This window comes from Callorhinchus milii, unplaced genomic scaffold (assembly GCF_018977255.1).
Source record: "Callorhinchus milii isolate IMCB2004 unplaced genomic scaffold, IMCB_Cmil_1.0 Scaffold3, whole genome shotgun sequence".
NCBI classification, from domain to species: domain Eukaryota; kingdom Metazoa; phylum Chordata; class Chondrichthyes; order Chimaeriformes; family Callorhinchidae; genus Callorhinchus; species Callorhinchus milii.
Genome location: NW_024704744.1, coordinates 31,909,840 through 31,932,562, shown reverse-complemented (window position 1 = coordinate 31,932,562; position 22,723 = coordinate 31,909,840). Strand labels below are relative to the sequence as shown.

Genomic DNA, 22,723 nt, shown 5'->3' with positions numbered 1-22,723 from the left:
GCACAGCAATGTCCCGCAAACAGTCGTAGATTGAAAATGACCAATTTATTATTGTTTTTGGAGGGATTATTATTAGGCGTGTGGAGTAAGGAAACTTGCCCAAGGTTTCGCCCTGCCTGGAATTGAGCTCAGGTCTCTCGCTTGCAAAGCGAGTGCTCTAACCACTGAGCTACAGGACTCCACAAACTACATTTGAACAAAGAATTAGTAGATTCTACTTTCACTTGTAGCAAAAAGTGGCCAATAGAATATGGAATCCAAGAACAAATTTAATATTAAAAACAGTATGAAATTCAAAGGGAAGAAAGTAACAATAAACGCAATTGGAGCTCATGTCTATATGTAGAATCATTTGGGAGTTTAAAAAGTAAGTAGATAAGCAGTTGGTAAGTAAGGGTATGAAGGTGTTATGGAGAAAAGGTAGGGAAAAGGAAATAAAAAATCTGCCATGATCTAATAAAATAGCAAAACAGACTTAACAGGTCAGATGGCCTGCATCTCTTCTTACAATTTTAATCAAGTTGGTGGTGAAAATAGAAACCTGGAGGATAAGATGAATAAGAATACAAGTTTGCTGGTTGGACTCCACTTTTGGTTTGATCTGGATTAAAGATGATTCTCTACATATAATAATAATAAGAATAATAATCCTTGCATTTGATCTAGCACCTTATCACGTCATTGAGACGTCTCAAAAATCTTCACAAAATATATTGTAAAGTGGATTGACTGTGTATTTTGTGAACGAAACGCAGCAACCAATTACGCACAGCAGTGTTGAAGTGATTGTGAGTAATTCCATATTGTGTTCTGCCACGCAGGTAAGGCCAGTAGGAAAAATCAGAAATGGAGAGGACCAGACGAGAATATCCGGGCCAATCTTCGGCAGTATGGCTTGGAGAAATTCTATATTGATGTGTTTGTTTCTGACGCCTCCAAGAAAATCTGGAGGAAAGAGAAACTATTTGATGCAATCATTACGGATCGTAAGTTCAGGCTGAAGAGCGGCATTGTGCAGCCATGTATTATCTTACTGCAATGTGTGTTCCAGAGGCCACCACTCCATCCCCCGTGAACAGATTACCAAAATTAGGGTAATTATTACCAGTTGGGTACAAAGTTTTGTAAGGGCAGAGTTGATTAGTATAGAGGAATTGTAGCATCTGAGACAAATGTCAGGATCACTTGTGAAACCATCGTAGGAGAGACCCTATGAAAATATCATTTGCAGCTTTAAGATTATTTAGAATTCTACTCCTGTAAAACTCGCATAAACCTTATCTTTATAAATTGTATGATTGCCCGAGTCCCATTCAGTTTCCTATCAAAACCACTTAGATTTCTTTGCACTGGTAACACTGATCTCCTATCCTCCATTACTTCCGCACTTGCCTTCTGTTTTTGTAGTGAGATTTTGTATTATACATGCAGAAAGTAAGCACATTGTATATTCCTTTGTCTATTTATTAGCTATGTGTATAAAATCAAATTTTTGAACTTGCACGTGTTTTCTTTCTTTATAGCTCCATATGGTATTAGGGAATCCACAAGGAAAACAGGCTCACAGAAAGAAATTTTTAAGCCAACGGAAGATTAGTAAGTATTAATTTTATCCAATGCGTATCCTGTGATATAATATTCATTATCATCATCCTTGCATTTTATATTGTGTCTTTCACACCAGGGGGATATCTGAAAGTGCTCACAGAGCTTCGCAGGATTTACTGTAAAGTGCAGTGACTATATCTTTCCGGTGGACAGGAAAAACTTGATTAGAAAAACTTTTCTTATCTTAAATCCAGTATTCACTTAGCACTTTTGTTGAATAGCTGTAAGGGATTGCAAGTTTGACATTATTTTACAGGGTTGTTACCACATTATCTGAGAAGAGTATCATATGTTCTAGCTGTCAGTAACTACATCTGCATTCTGTCTGGTACTATTTCCAAAGAAAGGGGCTTTAATATTAAAAGTGCTGGTTGCCAAAGATAGGGCTACCATATTAGATCATGCTTTGATTTCATGCAGGTTTGCCTATAGTTCTATCCCACTCAGAAGTAGAACACCCACTTCTGGCACTGACTTGCTGGCTTCCCTCAGTAAAACCAGCCCGCTTTCTGAGTCATCAAGTTGTGGCTGACGTCACTTCCTACGTAAAGGAAATGCCGTCAGCAACACTTCTTATGCTGAGTGTAAGCGCAAATTGGTTGCCACGTTCACATACTAAATACGGTTGCTGCAGTTTACAGTAATTCCTGTGAAGTGCATTGAGACATCTTAAAGGCACGAGAAAGCACTATATCAAATGCAAAGATTATTATTATGTAGCACGCATGTACTTTGCAATCAAACTGACATCAGGGATGTTTTCGGATGATATGCAACATGTGGAATGTGACGTCAGCAGCAACCTGGAATTTTACCTTTTTTCTGCTTGATTTTAATGTGGGGAGAGGTGTCTGAGTTTATGGAACAAGACCACTGTGTTATAATGGGGTTGCCCTTCCTCCCTTGCCTCCCGCTTCCTCCCTTGCTTCCTGCTTCCTTCCTTGCCTCCTTCAAGGCCGGTCTCAAGACCCTTCTCTTCGACCATGCCTTTGGTCGCCCTCCCACCTCTCTGCCTTCCCTCACCCCTACATCACCCCTCCCCCATGCTCGGGCCCCAACACCTGACTGTTCAGCGTTTTGGGACGTCCTCCCGACGTGAAAGGTGCTCTATAAATGTAATTTTGTTGTTGTTGTTGTTGCCCTGTAGTCAAAATACAACAAAAACAAAATTACATTTGTATAGTACCTTTCACATTGAGAGGACGTCCCAAGGCGCTGGACAAACAATGTTTGGGACCCAAGCTGGGGATTGGGATCGGGGAGGGTGGAGGGCAGGGGGGGAAGGAGGGTGACCGAAGGCATGGTCGAAAAGGAGGGTCCTGAGATGGGTCTTGAAGGAAGCAAGGGAGAGGGCGAGGTGGAGGGACTGCGGAATGGAGTTCCAAAGGTTAAGGGCAGAATGGCAGAAGGCCCACCCGAACAATAGTGGGGCTCTCCGCAAGGGGGACTTGAAGCAGTCCGGAGCCTGCTGAGTGGAGGGAGCGGGCAGGTTGGTAGGGGGTTAGGAGGTCGCAGAGGTAGGGGGGAGCAAGGCCATGAAGGGCTTTGAAGGTGAGGACCAGGATCTTGAGCTGTATCCTCTGTCTAATAGGAACCCAGTGGTGTTGGGCCAGGATAGGGTGATAGGTCACGGATCCTGGTGCAAGAGAGGACAAGGGCTACAGAGTTCTGGATGATCTGTAGCCTATGGAGGGAGGAGTTGGGGAGGCCGACAAGCAGGGAGTTTGCATTGTCAAGCCTCAGTGTTGTTATTGTGTGTATTAGGTTCTCGGGCTGCAGTCTGAGATAGTGGCGGAGCCAGGAGATGTTGCGGAGGTGGGGGAAGGCAGAGGTAGAAAGGCTAAGTTGAGTGTCAAACAAGATGCTAAGGTTCCGGATTGGATTAGTAAGGTGGAGTGTGTAACCATGGATGGTGATGCTGTCAGTGCCTGAGGTGAGGAGGCGCTGATGGGAACCAATCAGGAGAACCTCGATCTTGTTGACGTTCAAGTGAAGAAAGTTGGCTCTCATCCAGGACTTGATGTCTGACAGACATTCTGTCAGCACAGCAGTGGTCCTGGAGTCGAGGGTGGAGGCAGAGCGATAGAGTTGGGTGTCATCCGCATACATGTGGAAGTTGACCGCATGTCTGTGGAGGATGTCACTAATAGGAAGCATATAGATATTGAAGAGGAGGGGACCAAGGACAGAGCCCTGAGGAACGCAGTACGAGACGGTGTTGCTTATAAGGCATTATTCTTATTTTCTTGAAAATGTCAGATACAGTATTTTTAAAAATTAAGCCAAGATTATGGGGCAAAGTCTGTGGTGGAATTACTGTAAAATTTTAAATCTAAATTTATTCTGGATTAAATAAATCCACAATTAGTTGTTTTTCCCCTTAATGCTTTCATCCACCAGGTGGCACAAATTCTCCATTCTTGTATTGTAGTCATCATGTGATACTTGAATACTTTTATGACATGCACACAGGAACATTTTATTTCCATGAAGTTATAATGCTACAAAACATCTGCTGTTTGTCATACTACTACAACAACAACAACAACAACAAGATTTTATTTATAGAGTGCCTTTCACATCGGGAGGACATCCCAAGGCGCTGGACAGTTGGGTCAGGACCTGAGCAGGGGGGAAATGGTCAGGGTGAGGGGAGGGAAAGGAGGGAGCGAGGAGGGGGTAGAGAGTCGAGAGGGGAGCTGAAGGCACGGTTGAAGAAAAAGGTCTCGAGACCGGCCTTGAAGGAGGAAAGGGAGGAGGCGGCGAAGGCACTGGGGGTTGGAGTTCCAGAGCCTAGGGGCTGAGAGGCTGAAGGCCCGACCACCGATGGTAGGGCGGTTGGGGCGGGGGATGTGGAGCAGACCAGAGCCAGAGGAACGGAGGGTACGGGCAGGTAAGTAGGGATAGTAGGTCGGAGAGGTAGGAGGGAGCAAGGCCGTGAATGGCCTTGTAGGTAAGGATGAGGATCTTGAATTCGATCCTCTGGGGGATGGGAAGCCAGTGGAGGTGAGCGAGGGTGGGAGTGATGTGGTCACGAAGCCTGGTGCGGGACAGTACACGAGCTGCAGAGTTCTGAATGACCTGCAGCTTGTGGAGGGAGGTGCCAGGAAGGCCGGCGAGGAGAGAGTTCCCATAGTCCAGCCTTGAGGTGATAAAGGCGTGGACCAGAGTTTCGGCAGCGTGAGGGGTGAGGTAGTTCCGTAGTCAGGCGATGTTTCAGAGGTGATGGAAGGCGTTGCCAGTTGTAGTGCGGATAAGAGGAAGAAAGGACAGCAACGCACAGCACAGTTAGGGCCAACCTAACCCATTAGGGCTTTCAATTAGGAAGTTCCTACTGATTCACAATTGCCAAGACTTCGATCTTTCCCTCCATCTACATATTTTTTAGATGTGGTGCTTATTGACCTTGAAAGGATGAACTGGACCCATTGGGATTTGACTGACTTCGTTAAGCATATATTTTTTTAGAGAGGGTTTAGAGCTGTGTCTATCACTGCTACATGGGAGTAATTCTCCTTGTCAATACATTTACCAAACCCTGGTGACAAACCTGCATTCTCCATTTGTTGGCACATTTTGGTGTTTGTACTTATAGCAGTAAGTGAAGACTAGTATGTAATCACCATCAAAGCCCTCATAAATGCACTGACCGGGGGAGCATAGGATTGCAGCTGCAGAACGAATAAATCCATGGACTGTTATTAACCAAGGTTAGGAAATAATAATAATCCTTGTCCTTGATATAGCGCCTTATCAAGTCTTAATGTTATCTCAAAGCGCTTCACAGTATATACTGTAAAGTGAATTGACTGTATTTTGTAGGCAAAATACGGCAGCCAATTGTGCACAGTAGTGTCCCACAAACAGTCGTGGATTGAATGACCAAATTTGTATTACCTTTTTTAAAAACATTGAAGGGATTGCTACCCTCGGAAAAGCGATCCGCCAATCAACTAACAATTAAGTTCTTACTTTCTGGTAGGTGAAAAAGGGTGTGTGGAGTAAGGAAACATGCCCAACATTTTGCCCTACCAGGACTCGAACTCCGGCCCTTTCGCTAGCAAGGCGAGTGCTCTAACCACTAAGCTACAGGACTCCACACATTTCATTCGTTCATCCATGCACTTTATTCATTCACTGAAAGATATTTGTGTTTGTTTTTCTTGTCTTTCAGTGTGGAAAATTACGTCCCCGTATCCATGAGTTATCAGCTCAGTGACATTTTTATCGACCTGCTGAACTTTGCTGCCCAGTGCCTGGTCATGAATGGTCGACTGGTTTACTGGTTGCCAGTATATAAACCTGAGTAAATAACATTTTATTTTTGAAAAACAAATGTACCCTTTTGCATCTGAACTTTCCAACGCTTCATTTAGGTAAATCTGGTCTTGCACATACAACACCAGTGACTCCACATAGCACTTTGGGTATTTGAGCTCACTACCCTAGTGCATGATTCAGGATTGTGGGTTTGTTTATTATCTTGTGAGATTTAACTTGATTTGATGTTTTAACGTGGCCGTTCTCAGCTGAGAGACCATATAAGGAAATAATGAATTTGTCATATCTCCCAGGATGGAGATACAGTAGAACAATGTTTATCTGTACTTTGTTTTTCCTCATGTCTGTTTATCTCTATAAGGGAGGCCTGAGAGAGAGGGGGAGAATCGGACAAAGAGAGAGTGGGAGAGTCAGACGGAGAGTGTTTGGGAGAGTCAGAGCAAGTTAAAGAGAGTGTGGGAGAGTTGGTATTTGAGACAATTTGTATTTAATGTGATGTCCAATTATCCACATTCATTTCACCCAATTTACTTTTCCCTACATAATCTATCTTATTATTTTATTTAATCCTCTTTTTCAAACTGAAACAAAAATTGTACTTTCAATACTCACAACCTGTTTTTAAATTGGGAAAACTTTTTTTTAACATAACAAACTGGTGGAAACTTTTTCAGTTAATTGAAAGCTCAGCCTCTAATGAATGACATGTCGTGTTAGAGGTGTGACCCTGTTAATCCCTTCTGTGAAGATGGATCCAGTACAGAAACAGCTGCCACCAAATGTACTGTCAATGGCCTGATCAGGAAACTCATCAGCAGTATTTGGATGGTTAATTTTACAAATATATCAAACTGTAGTTTGAGATTTAGTTGCTGATCTTTTTGAAACATGTAGAATTTTAGGAATATTGCAAGCTCTCAGGGCATCATAAATAAAATGCTTTCAGGTCATACTGTACCTGCTACAAAGTGAGGCTAGAGTGTGCACAAGCAAAGCTGTCTGGCTGAATTGGTGCTCACTAGCCTGTGAAGCTTCAACCAAGTGAACCTTGAAAGGTGCGAATTGCACTTTTGCAGAAGCGTTGTAACATTTGTCCTTGTGGTAACAAAGGAATCAAGAGTAGACCATTTGGCTAATCAAGCCTGCTCTGCCATTAAGTTTGAGGCAATTCTTGTTACACCTTTTCTCTTTACTCCTTAATAACATCAGTCCATGTGAAGGTACTAGTCCTCTTTGTAATGTCCACCCTCATTGTTACATTCATGTACGTTGTAACTCCATTTCAAACAAGGGAATGTACAAATACAGAAAAGACCATTAGGGTCCATCTGGTCCAGAGTATTAAAAATAATATATTAGCCCTCAGTCAGAATCTCTTTGCTTAATTCCTTCATTAATTTGCTGACACATTTTGTCTCCCTGGGTAGTCTTTTCTACATGTTTGAATCGTTGAAATGATTTTCCAGCTTCTACTTCCTCTGTATTGTGCATTGTCTGTGATTTCTCCAACAATAAGGGCAATCAGACCTCAGATCTTCACATTTCTGAAAGAAAGTTTCACTTGTTTCATAATTCCAGCAGAGGGTGCTTCAAGCCAAGGATTCAGTCAATTTAAAAATAAAATGGCTGGAGTTCTGCTATTTTTGTGGCCTTAGCTGGAATCCATCAAATTCTACATTTGTTTTTGTAATCTTCAGTATGTCCAATGTTATTCTACATAACTATTCACCATTTGTGGATGTACATTGTGCTATTATAATTTCAGAAACAAATTGCTTAATTTAAGATAGAATGGAATTCATCAGTTGCCTCATTGGAGTAACTAGAAATTGATCATTTTATTTGTAGGGTCACCACTACCTCCCTGTTTTTTTGGTTACCGGGAACTGTGTAAGCCCTAATGGCAGTAATTGTTATTTATACTCCTTTGCAATAGAGAAAGGTACTTCAAGTCAAATAAAGCTATTTCACATTCATTGTGAAACGTAATATTAAATTTATGAAGGAGATGAACAAAAAAGGAGCACAGAGGCATAGTTGTATGCATAATTGATATTTTCTGATACACAATTAAATGTCAATATGATATAGGGAAGTGGTATCCAGAGTAAGACTGTTTTTATAATTGTTCCCCATCTCAGTTCCCCTCCCACCTCCTTTGGGATATGCCAAATTACTGAATCCTTTGGAGCTAACATCTGTGCTGTTCCATATCTGGTAACCTCTTGCATTTTTGTTTGGGTCTGTAAACCACTGATCTGTTACAATTTTCTGCTTCTCTCCTGTCCTATATGCTGCTGCATCTAATGAGCTGTTCTGTATAGCTAACATGCAAACTTGGCTGAGATTCAATCAATGCTTTTCAGACAGAGCTGCCCTTATCTTTCTGCAGCATTTTATTATAATGTCAAATGGGTGACTGGAAGTTTACTTTTGGGTTTGCTATTGAATGATTTGTTTTAAAATTGTTATAACCTTTGAGGGTTTTAAGGAAAAGGCTTGAGCCTGTGATGTGCCTCAGCAGAGGTTTCCAGGAGCTGTATTGGTATGTCTTTATTCTGCATTGTATTTGTGCTTGAATCAATTGTACACCTGATACCTCGTGAAGTGACAGTCAGCTCTGTGATGGGTTCTCACAATGGGAGAAATAAGTACTCAAAAAGCTCTCATCGCCCCACCTTGAGTTCAATTCCTGACATGAGATGCTCCTTGTGCTTATTTACGTTCAGAACTGTCTTGGCTTCAACTGAAAACCTAGGAGTCAATCTGACAGCAGCCCTGCGGTCCTTGTTGCACCCAGGCAGTGGTGGGAACATGTACAACAAACGCAGCAAATTTATATTAGTATTTCTCCGCAGTTTAAAGCAAATTGCAAGAATTTTTTTTTTAAGTTGGTCTTTTACAATTCAATATAAATTCGCATTTACACAGGGCCTTTCACTTCGGGAGTATGACCCAATGTGTTTAACGATACTGGCTTAGCACCTGAGCTGCAATGGGAGCTGAGGGGGGTGGTGGAGATGACCAAAATAAATATCAAAGAGTTCGTTCTTGAGGTCTGGTGCTGGACCTTGAACAAGGGAAGCAAGTTGAAGGAACTCCGATCCTCTGGTTCTAAAGAATGGGGGCAGAAAGGCTGATATCCTGCCCGCTGATGGTGGGGTGGGGAGGATGAGGGATATGAAGCAGTCCAGTGCCTATTGAGCGAAGGGAGCAGCTGGGTTAGTAGGGTTTGAGGAGGTCACAGGTGGTCCCCTTTCGACTCTCTTCCCCCTCCTCGCTCCCTCCCTTCCCTCCCCTCACCCTGACCATTTCCCCCCTCCTTGCTCCCTCCCTTCCCTCACCCTGACCATTTCCCCCCTGCTCGGGTCATGACCCAACTGTGCAGCGCCTTGGGACGTCCTCCTGACGTTGTTGTTGTTGTAGGGTGGGGTGAGACTGAAGAGGGCTTTAAAGGTGAGAACTGTGCAGCGCCTTGGGACGTCCTCCTGACGTTGTTGTTGTTGTAGGGTGGGGTGAGACTGAAGAGGGCTTTAAAGGTGAGAATGAGGATCTTGAACTTGATCTGCTGGGGGGATTGGGGAGCTAGTGGAGCTGGCCGAGGATGGGGATGATAGTCTTGCAGAGCTTGTGGATTGGTAAAGCACCTGACTGCAGAGTTCTGGATAGTCTGCCTCTTGTGTAAGGAAGAGCTGGGGAGTCCAATGAGCAGAGCATTCCGTGGTCACCTAAAGATTGGAAAGAGCAGGGAGGAATTTTAAATACTGAGACTTTTAAAATAGAACTTTGAAGCAGACACACATCATTCAGAAAAGTTGGATTATTGTGGTTCTGTATGAAATTGTTTCAGAAGTTTCTTTAGGAAAATGATTCCAACAACAACTTGCGCTTATACAGTACCCTCCATGGAGGGTAGTGCTTAACAGTGACGGAGCTTGACTCTGAGCTGGGGGGCGCGGGGAGGTGACCGTAAGCACGGTTGAAAAGGAAGGTTTTCAGATGGGATTTGAAAAGGGGTCGAGAGGGGGCAAGGCGGAGAGATTGAGGGAGAGTGTTCCAGAGTTTCGGGGCGTAGTGGCTGAAAGCGCGACCTCCAATGGTGGGGAGGAGGGTGCGAGGGACATGTAGGAGACCCGTGCCAGTTGAGCAGAGGCGCTGGGTGGTAGATTGGGGATCGAGGAGGTTAGAGAGGTAGGGAGGTGGCAGGGAGGGAATTAATTTGAACATGAGTGTGAGGATCTTGAAGTTGATCAGTTCGGTGATGGTGAGCCAGTGGAGCTTGGCCAGAGCTGACCTGGGTGTACGGTGCGATATGGAATCCTGTAGCTCAGTGGTTAGAGCACTCGCCTTGCAAGCGAGAGAGCTGGGTTTCATTCCTGGCAGGGCCATACCTTGGGCAAGTTTGCTTACTCCACACGCCTGATAATAATCCTTCAAGAAAAAAACAATAATAAATTGGTAATTTCAATCCACAACTGTTTATGGGACACTGCTGTGTGCAATTGGCTGCCGCGTTTCGCCCACAAATATACAGTCAATTAACTTTACAGTACATTCTGTGAAGCGCTTTGAGACGTCTAGAAGACGTGAAAAATGCTATGTCAAATGCAAGGATTATTATTATCATTAATTATTACGACGTTTGGCCCGGGTAAGTATGCGGGCGGCAGAGTTCTGAATGGTTACCTATTAGAGTTCATTGTCCCTTAAGAATGCCCTCGATCCGATCAGTTGGTTTGGAAACCGATGTTTGACTTTCCCTCAGAAATAGAACAGAAATTCAGTTTGCCTGAGTACTTGCAAATTTTTGGCAGAGGGACCAAAACCCAAAGCTGTCTTTAAACAGACTGATCCCACTTACAGGAGTGACAGCAAGTTTTAGCGAATTCTTCTGGCTGACATCAGGCAGCTGGTCTGCTCCTCCATTTGCAGAGTAGAATGTGCACTTGGAACGCTACTAATTCCATTTAAATTCACTGTTACCTTTGTGACCTCCTGGATCTATCTCTTTGTGCATGTGTGAGTGAGTCTGTATGCATGCGTGTGTGTACATATGCAGATGTGCATGTCAAATGTAAGCAGCCAGGTGGTACTAATATGCACTGAGTTTCATAGGTTTAGAAATTATGCACATTTAAATTGATTTTAGGGCAGAGATGGGAGTAATTTTTAAACTATTTGTGTTTGGGCATCAGTCATTCCTTCTAATAAATATTTAGTCATTATTACTACTCATTATTAGTTGTCTTTTCTCTTTCTTCCAGATACTCTGAGGATGTTGTTCCCCAGCACCCTTGTTTAAAACGTATAAGCAACTGTGAACAGCCTTTCACGAGCCATACAGCACGACGGTTAATTACAATGGAGAAGGTGAAAGAATTTGAGGCAAGTACTTCTGCTTTATCTATCACTTTCCCCATACCACAAAAAGGAGCTAATTTCCACACGAGTGTGAAATGCTTTTAATGATGAAGCAAAGATCTCATAATGTCATAATTTGGTTACATTTTGCATTCCAGACTGAGAGAAATAGATAATGTAAATGAACATTATTTATCTCTAAACATAGAATTGTTCAATAAGAATATCAAATCTCAACTAAGAGTTAGTTGTGAGCAATGTTCTTCCTCACAGAATAGTAAGTAGACTTATGGAATAGAATACCTTTTAGCTGAAGGAATTAACACTGTGTTGATTAATATTTTTTAAAAAAAGAGCTTTATGATTATAGAAGATCATTGGGGTTTATGAGAATAGGTGTTGGATAGACAGAAATGACCAATTGTTGTTTAGAACATAATAGCTTCTGTGGTATTATGACATGTCATATGAAGGAATGCAATTTGCATATTTTATCTTTTGAGGTGATGTGAAAACTTAACAAACCTTATTGTCAATAGATGAAATGGAATTGGTGAAGTCTACACTGGAGAAAATTGTAGATGATCCTGAAAGGGATAGGCAAGATGGCCTTTTATCATTTCATGCTTTTCTGTGTTCTTATTTACTGATCTAGGTACAACTAAAGCACAGCTACATATCTGCCAATTCTATACTTCTGTTTGTTCTTCCCACACCTCCATGTGCTGCTACTGTTTGCTCAAACTACTATTTGTAGATGAATATGCAGCCAATTTGCACACAGCAATGTCCCATAAAGTAAATAATCAATTTTATTTGGGAGATTGTTGGACAGAACAGTGGAAAAAACTTCTCTTTTAGAATCATACCCTGTGGTCTTAAATGACCACTTGAACAGGGGGACAGCATCTCAGTTTGTCTCATCTGAAGGATGATTTCTCAAACAATGCAGTGCTCCCCCAATGTTGCACTGGAGTTCCAGCCTTGATTATGAGCTTAAATTCCTGACATGGGGTTTGGATTCACAATCTTTTCACTCAGCTACCAACTGAGCCAGACTGACACTTACATCTGAACTACAGAAGACAGGAACTTTATCAGGAATATTTATTTGACCCTTAAGATCTGAATTCAAATAATTGCACTAGTACAATAATTCCTGAGTTTTGATGGATTTTTGACTGACAGTGTCATTATACAACCCAGACATCTGTCCTGCCTGATTCTTCCCAACTGCAGCCCATAGCTTATACAGTGAACTTACATGACCGCTATCAAGCCAATTGTCATTCCTAGAAAACGTGGTCATCTTGAGGGCAATGCAATTCAGTGGCCAAAGCTCTGTCGCTCTCACACATTGATGATGCCTGCGTTTTGTAGGGTTGTTATTTGGAAGAAAACAGAAGTAGTTGAAAAGGAAAAGTCATTTGTAAACCCTCTTGTACTTGTCAGCATTTTCTTGTGGAGTTTGTCCAGAGATCTGTTTATTTTCAGATATCTGTGGTTAAGATTCAATTCCAGACTAAAGTTACATTTCAGTTAATTTATTTTTAAGAAAGCTATATGTCAGACTAAAGATTATGCAGATGATAGGGAAGAGGAGATTCTTCCATCATATTCAACAAAATATTTGACCTAATATGATAATAGCTTATTTTAAAAAAAGTAATATATATGAATATATGTGTGTGTGTGTATGTATATGTATGTTTAATATGTATAAGTTAAATCCTGCGCAAAGAAGCAAAAATCCAGTTTATTATTAAATTTGAAAAAATTGATAAAAAGGCTTTCTTGTCTAGCTGGGATTTTTATGGGTCAATATTAAATCATTAGATATTGGGTAAGACAGAAGCCTGATTGACCATGCTTGGGACATCCTAAAAGACATGTAGCATGAGAAGGTAGCACATCCTTTGAATCAGGAAATGAGGGAAAAGGGGAGTGATATCAGTGTTAATTGGAGATATCATTATAACATTAGAAATAATGGATTTCAATAAGGGTTAAGATAAATTGGTAAGATAAATAAACTTATTAATAATAATAATTGGTCACTCATTCCATGACTGTTTGTGGGTCACTGCTGTGCGCAAAAGTTTCGGCCACAATACATACAGTCAATTCACTTTACACTATATTCTGTGAAGCGTTTTGAGATGTCTTGAAGACGTGATAAGGCGCTATAATCAAATGCAAGGATTATTATTCAGATACAATCCATTTGAATAGCATTAAAACTAAGAAAGGTTTAGTCACTGCATTAGTCGTGTCCTGCAAACTACCCAACAGTGGAAAACAAACAGAAGAAATATGTAGGCAAATAAAAGATATTAGCAGGACAACAAATTTATAATTATAAGGGATTTTAACTATCCTTCGATAGATTGATAAAGAGAGGGAGTAGGAGAGATGAATATTTTACACTGTGTGATTGATTCTTTTCTGTGCCAAAATGCAGAAGCAAACATGAAGGGAAGCCCCGCTGTCTAATTATGAGTCAGAGCAGATACAGCACATAATACTAGGTGAACACCTAGGGCATAGTGATCATCATATAACAAAATGATGGGAGAGAAGGACATAGAGATAAGACGAAGACTAATGTACTTGACTGAAAAAGGTTTACTGCAGTGGAATGAGGAAAGGACTAGAAGAGGTAAACTGGAGAAAAAAGTGGCAAATAAAGATTGATCCACAATGGAATGTATTTATTATTAATAATTATATTCATCCTTATCACATCATTGTGACGTCTCAATGCATTAGCAGGATTTTATTGTGAAATTAAGTGCAATATCCTGCAAAACAGCCATAAATATATGTAAATAGTTTTTTTGTGGGGGAAAGAAAGCATTTCACGAAGTTCTAGCAAGGATACAAGATGAGATCCTTTCTCTTTGCTCTTTCTCTTTCAGCATCTCTGCCCGCACACTCTGGAGCTCTATCCCACAATCCCTCCACCTCATCCCCTCTCTTGTCTCCTTCAAATCCCGTCTAAAGACCTTCCTCTTTGACTGAGCCTTTGGCCACCCTCCCACCCCACCACCTGCCCTCCACCCCTCCTGACCCCAACTCCCAGCTTGGGTCCAAAAAACCCTAACTGTATAGCGTCATGGGACGTCTTTCCGACGTGAAGGGAGCTATACAAGTGTCATTTGTTGTTGTTGTTTGCTTATCATTGCTGCAGTTCTATCTACTATTCTGGTCAACGCATTGCAATATATAAAGAGGGTGCAGAGAAAAGTAACCAGACCAATCGCTAATTTAGTGGAGTTGAGCTACGAAGATTGATTGGAGTTGTTTAATCTCCAGTTTAATCTATAGGTGAAAAGAAAGCAAATTCAAAGGGAGAGAAACCTCAGTTGTATAGAATATTAAATATTAAAGATGTTGTCAGTTGCTAAATTGGAACATCATTTTAGATAAAATTAGGAAAGTAAGACAAAGGACACATGTAAAATAATAAGTGTTCACCTTTTATGTGCTGGTGGTTCACAGCAGGAGAGTGTGTACAGTACACCATAAACAGTTAATGTGCAGAGTTTGTCAAATGCATCAAGCTGCATTAATGACTTACTGGGTACCATGGACAAATTTTCAGTATGTTTTTCAACAGTACTTGAGGATTGTCTTGATTCCCCCCCCGCCCCCCCCCCCCCCCCCCCCACACCCCCTTTGCTTCTTCCAGCACCTTACAATACATCAACTACAGCAGGAAGAACTTATGCGGTTGTTTACATCTGATTGTTAGTGTTGTGTTCAAAGGACTCTAATCAGAAATACACTAAAATGAAGCACAGACCTTCTAGTGATGTATTCAACATCAGCGGGAACTAGACCAACTTGCAGTGTTATTCTGAGGATGTATTTATGTTGTCAACTCCAGTACGACATCTGCAACCAGCCAAATATTCTGCAAACCATTCCATGCATCAGTGCCACCATTTGCAATCAATCAGCACGAATAAATTCATTGAGTTGAGAAAAGATGTCAATTTATAATTTGTACACGCAATGCGACATTCGGTGGGTTTGTGTGATGTTGGTCAATTTCAAAGCAGACAGGCATGTCCAGCATGACTGAGATGGATTAAAGAACATAATCCCAGAACTCACCCTCAGAGTAACCACAATGGCAATAGCTTGTGCTCTCACCAATTGTATAATGTTCCCTCACTTAAGAAATGATCACATGCCAAGTTAGATAGATTAATGTTTCTTGTTGAGCCCTCTTGCGTTGCTTTGATAGACTGTCTCCAATGTTCTTGGAAAAGCTCCATCAGAATTTCAGCAGTGTTTCTGTAAGAAATAATCCCACATAATTATTACTATACTAGTAGTAGTATCATATAATGCCATATAATGGTATTATGTAATACAACTAATATATTAATAATCTTCACATTTGATGTAGTGTATGATCAAATGGAAATGTCGCAAAGAGCTGCGTAGCAAATGTATTGAATAATTGTCAACATCTGAGATCAGTGATGCCAAGTATTGCATATTTAAGATCAAACTGAATGAACATAATCCTGACTAATGTTTACAGGTGGTGAGCTTCACTTTCTTTATGTTTAGCTTTGAAGTAGTGCTGTCAGAGTTGAAAGCTTGCCTTTATTCACACTATTATAAGCTTTCCTTAGCTCTTCTGGATGAAAACCAAAATGGCTCACAAAGTACTCAGCCCATGCCCCTTTGGAATATGAATTAATTTCAGGTACTTTCCATTTTCCCTCATTGATTTTCAAGGTTAATACAATTCAGGTATTATTTGCAATGATTAACTAATTGTGTGGCAGTCAGGTCCTAGATGGGATGCTGTACTGTCAAAGGAAGCAGACTCTTATCACAAGGGCATCCTCCACATTAAAGACTAACATTGTCTCCAGCATCCGATCACAGTTGAGCTACAATTGGCAGTTGACCACATGAATTTTCTAAATTGAGAAAATGCCTCCTATAGTCAAAACTTTGGGCACAACCCTAAAAGCTGTTGTCAACAATGCCAGGAATAATCTCAGTGACTAGTGCTACTAGTGTTATTTAATACGAAGACAGTGCAGATTGGAATTCATCAGCGAGAAGAGAGACTGTTGGAACCTCCATCAGCCCCAGAGAACTCTAGTGCACCTCCTGATGCCCAGACTGAGACAGGATTGATGGGCACCAGTGGTACTCACTGCGTGCCTTTACACAGGGAATAATGTGAGCTGCTGTAAGGGAATTTTTTTTTAAAAAAAGTGAAAACAAAAATGTATTTATATGTAGAAAGAAGTTTTAGGAGTACAATATTAGGTCTAAAGGATTGAAAAATACTACTGTACTTTTGTATTCTGCAAATTGCAAAGAAGTTTCAGCTGCCAAAAGATAAAAGTGAATCTTTCTGTTTGATGTTACCTTTCTGATCGTGCAAAAGTGATGATTTATTTAAAATGTGCTCAACACGTGAAGCCAAATATTTTGGGGAAGGCGCTTTTGATGCTATTTTTGTATGTATACTTTACATCTCTTTGTACAGCCAATTTACAGCTATTTGCACACTATGTGGCAAATTATTTTCATTTTGAATATGCTTGGCTTTAACGCTATGTAATTTCACTTCTAAACTACTTACATTTTGGTTCGTGGCATTGGCTTAACATTGGCGAAAGCAGTGGGCCACACTGAGTATAGAGATTACGCTTAATTATGCTCAGTTATAGCATCTGCTTCACATTGCAAAGTGTTTACATTTGCTGGAAAAACCTTCAGCAAACACAAAATGTTTATTTCATATTGGCCAGGTGCAGTAAACCCATAACTTTAATATGAAGTTAATATATGACGCTCATATATATTAATGACCTGGATCTGCACAGCCAGTGTAAGATAGTTACATTTGCAAGTGATATCAAGGCGAAGGGGGAACTGGAATCAAAGGAGGCAGCAAAGGTCCAAAAAGAGAGCTTGTTAGGGTATTCATATGGGACAACTGGCAAATTTAGTTTAATACTGATTCTACATTATAGAATCCATAAATAGGAAACACAAGTCCTCCATGTATGGGATTGAACTTGCCAAGGAGGCAACTGAAAAAGATAATAATAATAATCCTTGCATTTGATATAGCGCTTTTCACGTCTTCTAGATGTCTCAAAGCGCTTCACAGAATATGCCGTAAAGTGAATTGAGCGTATATTTGTGGGCAAAACGCGGCAGCCAATTGCACACAGCAGTGCCCCACAAACAGTTGTGGATCGAAAATGACCAATTTTTTTTTTTGGAGGAATTATTATTAGGCGTGTGGAGTAAGGAAACTTGCTCAAGGTTTTGATCTAGGGGGTACTAGTTGACTCGTCGCTCTCTATGTCAAAACAATGTGAGGCAGCAATAAACAAGGCAAACAAGATGTGGCTATATTTCTAAATCAGTGAAGTTTAGTTCCCAGATTTCATTCTTAGGCTGTACAGTGCTCTGGTCGATCTACACCTTGAACGCTACATAGAGTTCTGGTCAGAGGAGGTGCAGAGGAGAGCAATGAGGATGTTGCCCAATGTCAGAGGAATGAGCTATGAGCAATGATGAGACAAGCCAGGGATCTTCAGTCTTGAGAGAAGGGGGCTCAGAAGGAACCTCATAGAGGTGTACAAAAAATGTAAATGGGATTGTAAAGATAAACCCAGATCAATACTTTAGGATGTACCATGACAGTAGACCAAGAGGACGTAGATTTAGAGTTGTGTGGGGCAACTTCAGGATAGATACCAGGAAGATTTTCTTTATGCAGAGGGTAATCAATGACTGGAACAGGTTGCCAGGAAAGGCAGTAGAGGCCACAACACTGGACTCATTTAAAAAGCAGCTTGATGCAGTGATGGGGGGGACGGTGGGGTTGAGTGATCTGGCGGGATGAGATCAGATGGCCTGAAAGGTCTTTTTCATCCAGACTGATCTTGTGAACCTTAGCACAGTAAATCTTATGTACATACAAGCAATTATTGTGGATGCCACCTCCCTACCCCTATGTGTGTTCAGTTGTGTTCAGTGGCTTTGGTCTGGCTTCATACTCCTCCCTGGTCTTCCTAGCTCCACTATTCACAAAATTCAACTCATCTAAAACACATCCGGACACATCTTCACCTACAGCAAACTCTGGATGTCCATCACCCTAGTCCTTGCCAGGCCCCACTGGCTCCCTGTCTCTCAGTGGATCGATTTCAAGATCTTCACCCTCATCTACAAACCCTTTCGTGCTCCAGCACCTCCCTATCTCTCTGATCTCCTACCCCACCCCTCTGCTTGCTCCCTTGGATTAGCTCACGAGTTGCTGCATGTCCCCCACTCTACCTGCAACACTGTTTCTATATGTGAAGTAGGTGGAGAGTAGGCAAGCTAGTTGACCTTAGAGGGCATTGCACTCAAACCTGATACTGTGCAACAGATGTCCACCCTTGTGCACATTTGTATCACAGGTTCATAAAGAGTGAGCGGGATGAGCAAGACTACCTGCCACTCTTTCACCCAATACTGAGAACAAATATGGGGCCAGCTCTGTGAAGGGGGCAACTTTACAAGAAAGTGGTGTCTTGATACAGATCTGCTTGCTTGAACTGCCATCCAGGTTTGACCTCTCCAGAAGTCCTATAGTACAGCACAATGGTAGTGATGGAATCTGAGTTCAGTTTCTCCCATTAAATTGAGTTCCTGATCTCAGGAAAATGAGACTGGGAATTAGGTTAATGCCTTGGATTTTCTGGCATCTCGCACATTATTGCAATTTTATTTGGAATTAAGATGTTTTCTTTTGTTTCTGTATACAATCCTGATATTCTTCGCATTTCTTAAAAGAATAAGATAAAACATAGTCAGTTTTATAAATTCTGTATGAAAGCTAGGAATTTTAAAGCTGTTTTAAAGGTGAAAGCCCATTTGTAATCCATGTTAGAAACAATATAAAGCAATTTGTCTTAATTTTTGTGTCATTTACTTGGGTGTAATTTGATTTTCGGGATATTACGACTGCATCAATTTGGTTGTAATTTTTGTTGTAGTTTTTTAAGAAAATACTTACGTAGCTCATTTTAACATTAGTTTGAAGAGTAATAGATTTTATTTTAGATTACTTGTTTTCTCTCAAGTGTTTCCCAACTTTGTGTCAGCAATTTTTTTTTGTCAGGATCGGTTGTCCTTCACACTGTTTACAGCTGTATGATTTTGCACAAGTGGTTTCTATAGCTACTGTACAGCAGCAGATGTAGAACAGTGAAAAGCTGTGATAAGAAAGACAGCCTTTTTAAACAAAAAAACAGACATGGGCAATTACCCTGAAGCTGAACTGAGGCCCATCTGAGCAAATGTAGGATTTGAAGCTTTCAAAAGTGTAAGAGGACGCAGCATTACCTGATACATTTTTTCCTGTTTACAATGTAATTGTAGCATATGTAATAATAGATAAGATATTGCAGTTGGTAGACCAAGTGTTTAGTGCTAAGAGGTTTATTATCAAGGATTAGTACATGTTCCAGAAGTGGATTTCCAGTGCAACTTTCCTTCAGTTGTATTGCGCTTTTAAATATTATTTGTTTCTGAATGTTTAGAGATATCAAACACTTTTCTTGGAAGCAGCTGCTGGCTAATGCTTTTTTTGTAGATGACTGGAAATGAGATGACAGCAAAAGACCTCGGCAAACTATAATCTTATCTGTAGTAGGCCTGAAAGTATGAATGTAATAATGGTAGCACAAACCGCAGGAGGTCAAGAAGGATGCTGTTTGACCTCTAATATGTGATGAAGATAAATCAAATTAAGGATTACAGAATATGTCCAAATAAATGTATTTTTGTTTCAAGTACTGTATAAGGTCCCAAACCACTTGGGCCTTGTTTCTATCGCGTAGAATTCCTTATCAAAGCATAGTATGTTTTTTTTATATTTAGATACCTATCCAAGGAAACATTTTTTGATAATTTGCCTTCATCTGCATGGTAATACAATGCAGTCAACCATTGGTGAAGGTCACATAAATTGTGCTACTATCTCTAGAAGAGGATTTTAAATGCTCTGTTTCCATTAAATTGCTGAATGACGTCTTGAATGGTTTGTGTTACTAAGATTTGCAATCTGGCTGTCCATTTTAAGTTTCCTGGTCTAAGCATAACCTTTTTGAGTTGTGCTTTTTAATTGGGATTCAACTTTGTACATACCAGGAAGATAAAACAGGAAGTAAATGAAGTAGTTGTATCTGTGGTATAAACTTTGTTGCAGTGAAACTAATTAGCTCTACTGAACCTGATTTGTGTCAGTTATCCAATTTATTATTTAATGAACTGTTTGGAGTCCTGTAGCTCAATGCTTAGAGAACTTGCTTTGCAAGCGAGAGACCTGGGTTCAATTCCAGGCAGGGCGAAACCTTGGGCAAGTTTCTTTACTCCACACGCCTTATAATAATCCCTCCAAAACCAAAAACAATAATAAATTGGTCATTTTCAATCTACAACTGTTTGTGGGACATTGCTGTGCGCAATTGACTGCCGCATTCGCCCACAAATATACAGTCAATTCACTTTACAGTATATTCTGTGAAGCGCTTTGGGACGTCCTCCCGACATGAAAAGCGCTATATCAAATGCAAGGATTATTATAATGTGGTATGAATTGTGACAGAAAATATTTTTTTTGTGTCCTTAACAACTGTCCTTATGACATATTTAGGGATGAGATGTTTAAATCCCCCGCCCCCCCCACCGAATTCTGGAGAATGCTTTCTCCCTCCAAGAATTTGAATAATAATAAATACTAATAAGTATTAGTCAACTAGATGCCATCTGCCACTCTGCCATCAACCTCTGGGATTCCATCCCACAGTCCCTCCGCTTTGCCTCCTTCAAGACCCATCTCAAGACCCTCCTCATCGACCGTGCTTTCGATCACCCAGCTTCCCCCCTGCCCTCCACCCCCACCTCCCCAATCCCGACCCCCACTCGGATCCGAAACTCTGACTGTCCAACGCCTTGGGACATCCTCCCGACGTGAGAGGCGCAATACAAATGTAATTTTGTTGTTGTTGTTGTTGTTGTCTGTCCATATGTGAAGTTTCTTTTCCCTGTGGATGACCTTGAATGTAAATGTAGTGAATACTGACATCTAAAATTTTCAACTGGTTTTGGATAGATTAAAATTGATAGCCTTTTTTACTTCACAATCTGTTAAAACCTGTAAGACATTCATATTTCGTATTAATTTGTTAGAAGCGCACTATAAAGTATTTGCTGGTTCCGTCTTGCTCTCTCAGTTAAATGGAAGTGATTTATGTGCTTTATTTGTAAATGTACTGTACTCTGTGTGGTGTCTATTGGATCCATATCCCTGGCAGCTGCATTGATAATAGATATCCAATATTTTGTGGGATCAAATCAGAAATTTTAATATATCCAAATGTTGGAATGCTTTGGTTTCCTAGATTCTACAGTAATATTTTTACTAAGTGATACCATCGTTAAAAACTCTATCATTCTCAATGAAGAGAGTAAAGTTGAGGGAGATGGGGAAAAAACCTGGGACTAAGGACGCGACTTTGGTTAGGCACTCATGTGGAATATAGACACCAGTTGGATTGGATGGGCTGAATGGCCTGTTTCTGAGCTGTCCCTTCTATGAATGAAAGATGATCGTGTTTCCATCCATCTGTTTCAATCCACTTTTCTATTGATCTTCTGATATGCTCAGTAATGTCCTGTGTCTGATAACAAAGATGTGAAATAAATATAATTTGCCAAAAAAATCATGTATTAACAGAAGCAGGTGATTCTACAGGCCATCGTTTCCACAGGATAGTGTAGTTTACAGTTGATTAGTGTCTTTTTCTACAATGTAATCTCTGCTTTGCTCCACAGGTTAAGGATCAATATGCTCATCTTACTGATACCAGGTACAGCCCCTACACAGGCCACAATTCATTCCGGGACAAATTCTTCAGTGGTGTTGTAAAGAAGATTTCTAAAGAAAATGAAAATTTCCAGAACTGAATGTTTAGAGCACATCAGACTTTTAACTCAATGAGCTTGCACACACATTTGTCCGTTGTTAAATTTAGAATTCTTAAATGTAATTTGAGAGATGGAGGTTTTTAAATTTAAGTTGAGTGATAGCAGAGATTAATGTGAAATTTGTTTTGTATTCTACATCCAATAGAATATGCATGAGCCAATCAAAGAATAAATGTCTTTTTATATCCAGAAATATAAGTGTTGGAAACGGTTTGCTTTAAGGAGAGATCATAAGGGCACAGAAATAACCTTATCCAGTTTGGATTAAACAGTATTTTACATGGAGAACAATATACTATTTGAGTACAATGGACTTGCACTGAATTGTACAGTTTGTTGGAAGAGAGAAGAAAAAGAACCAAACCTGAAATGAAGTCTTTTGAATTTCCTCAGTTCAGCATTACAATTAAAATGTAAATATTGCAGCAGGCGTACTGAACAC

General features: G+C 40.6%; 1 protein-coding gene across 1 annotated transcript in view; it reads left to right on the top strand.

Moving 5' to 3' along the window:
• The window catches only part of trmt11 (tRNA methyltransferase 11 homolog), a 31,684-nt gene extending 9,210 nt beyond the window's left edge, over positions 1–22,474 (top strand). The window contains exons 9-13 of the mRNA XM_042333570.1: positions 822–986; positions 1,524–1,596; positions 5,783–5,914; positions 11,154–11,274; positions 22,129–22,474. Coding sequence (XP_042189504.1) covers positions 822–986; positions 1,524–1,596; positions 5,783–5,914; positions 11,154–11,274; positions 22,129–22,260 — 623 coding nt within the window. The 3' untranslated portion in view covers positions 22,261–22,474. The remainder of the gene's footprint in view (positions 1–821; positions 987–1,523; positions 1,597–5,782; positions 5,915–11,153; positions 11,275–22,128) is intronic.
• The last annotated feature ends 249 nt before the right edge of the window (positions 22,475–22,723 follow it).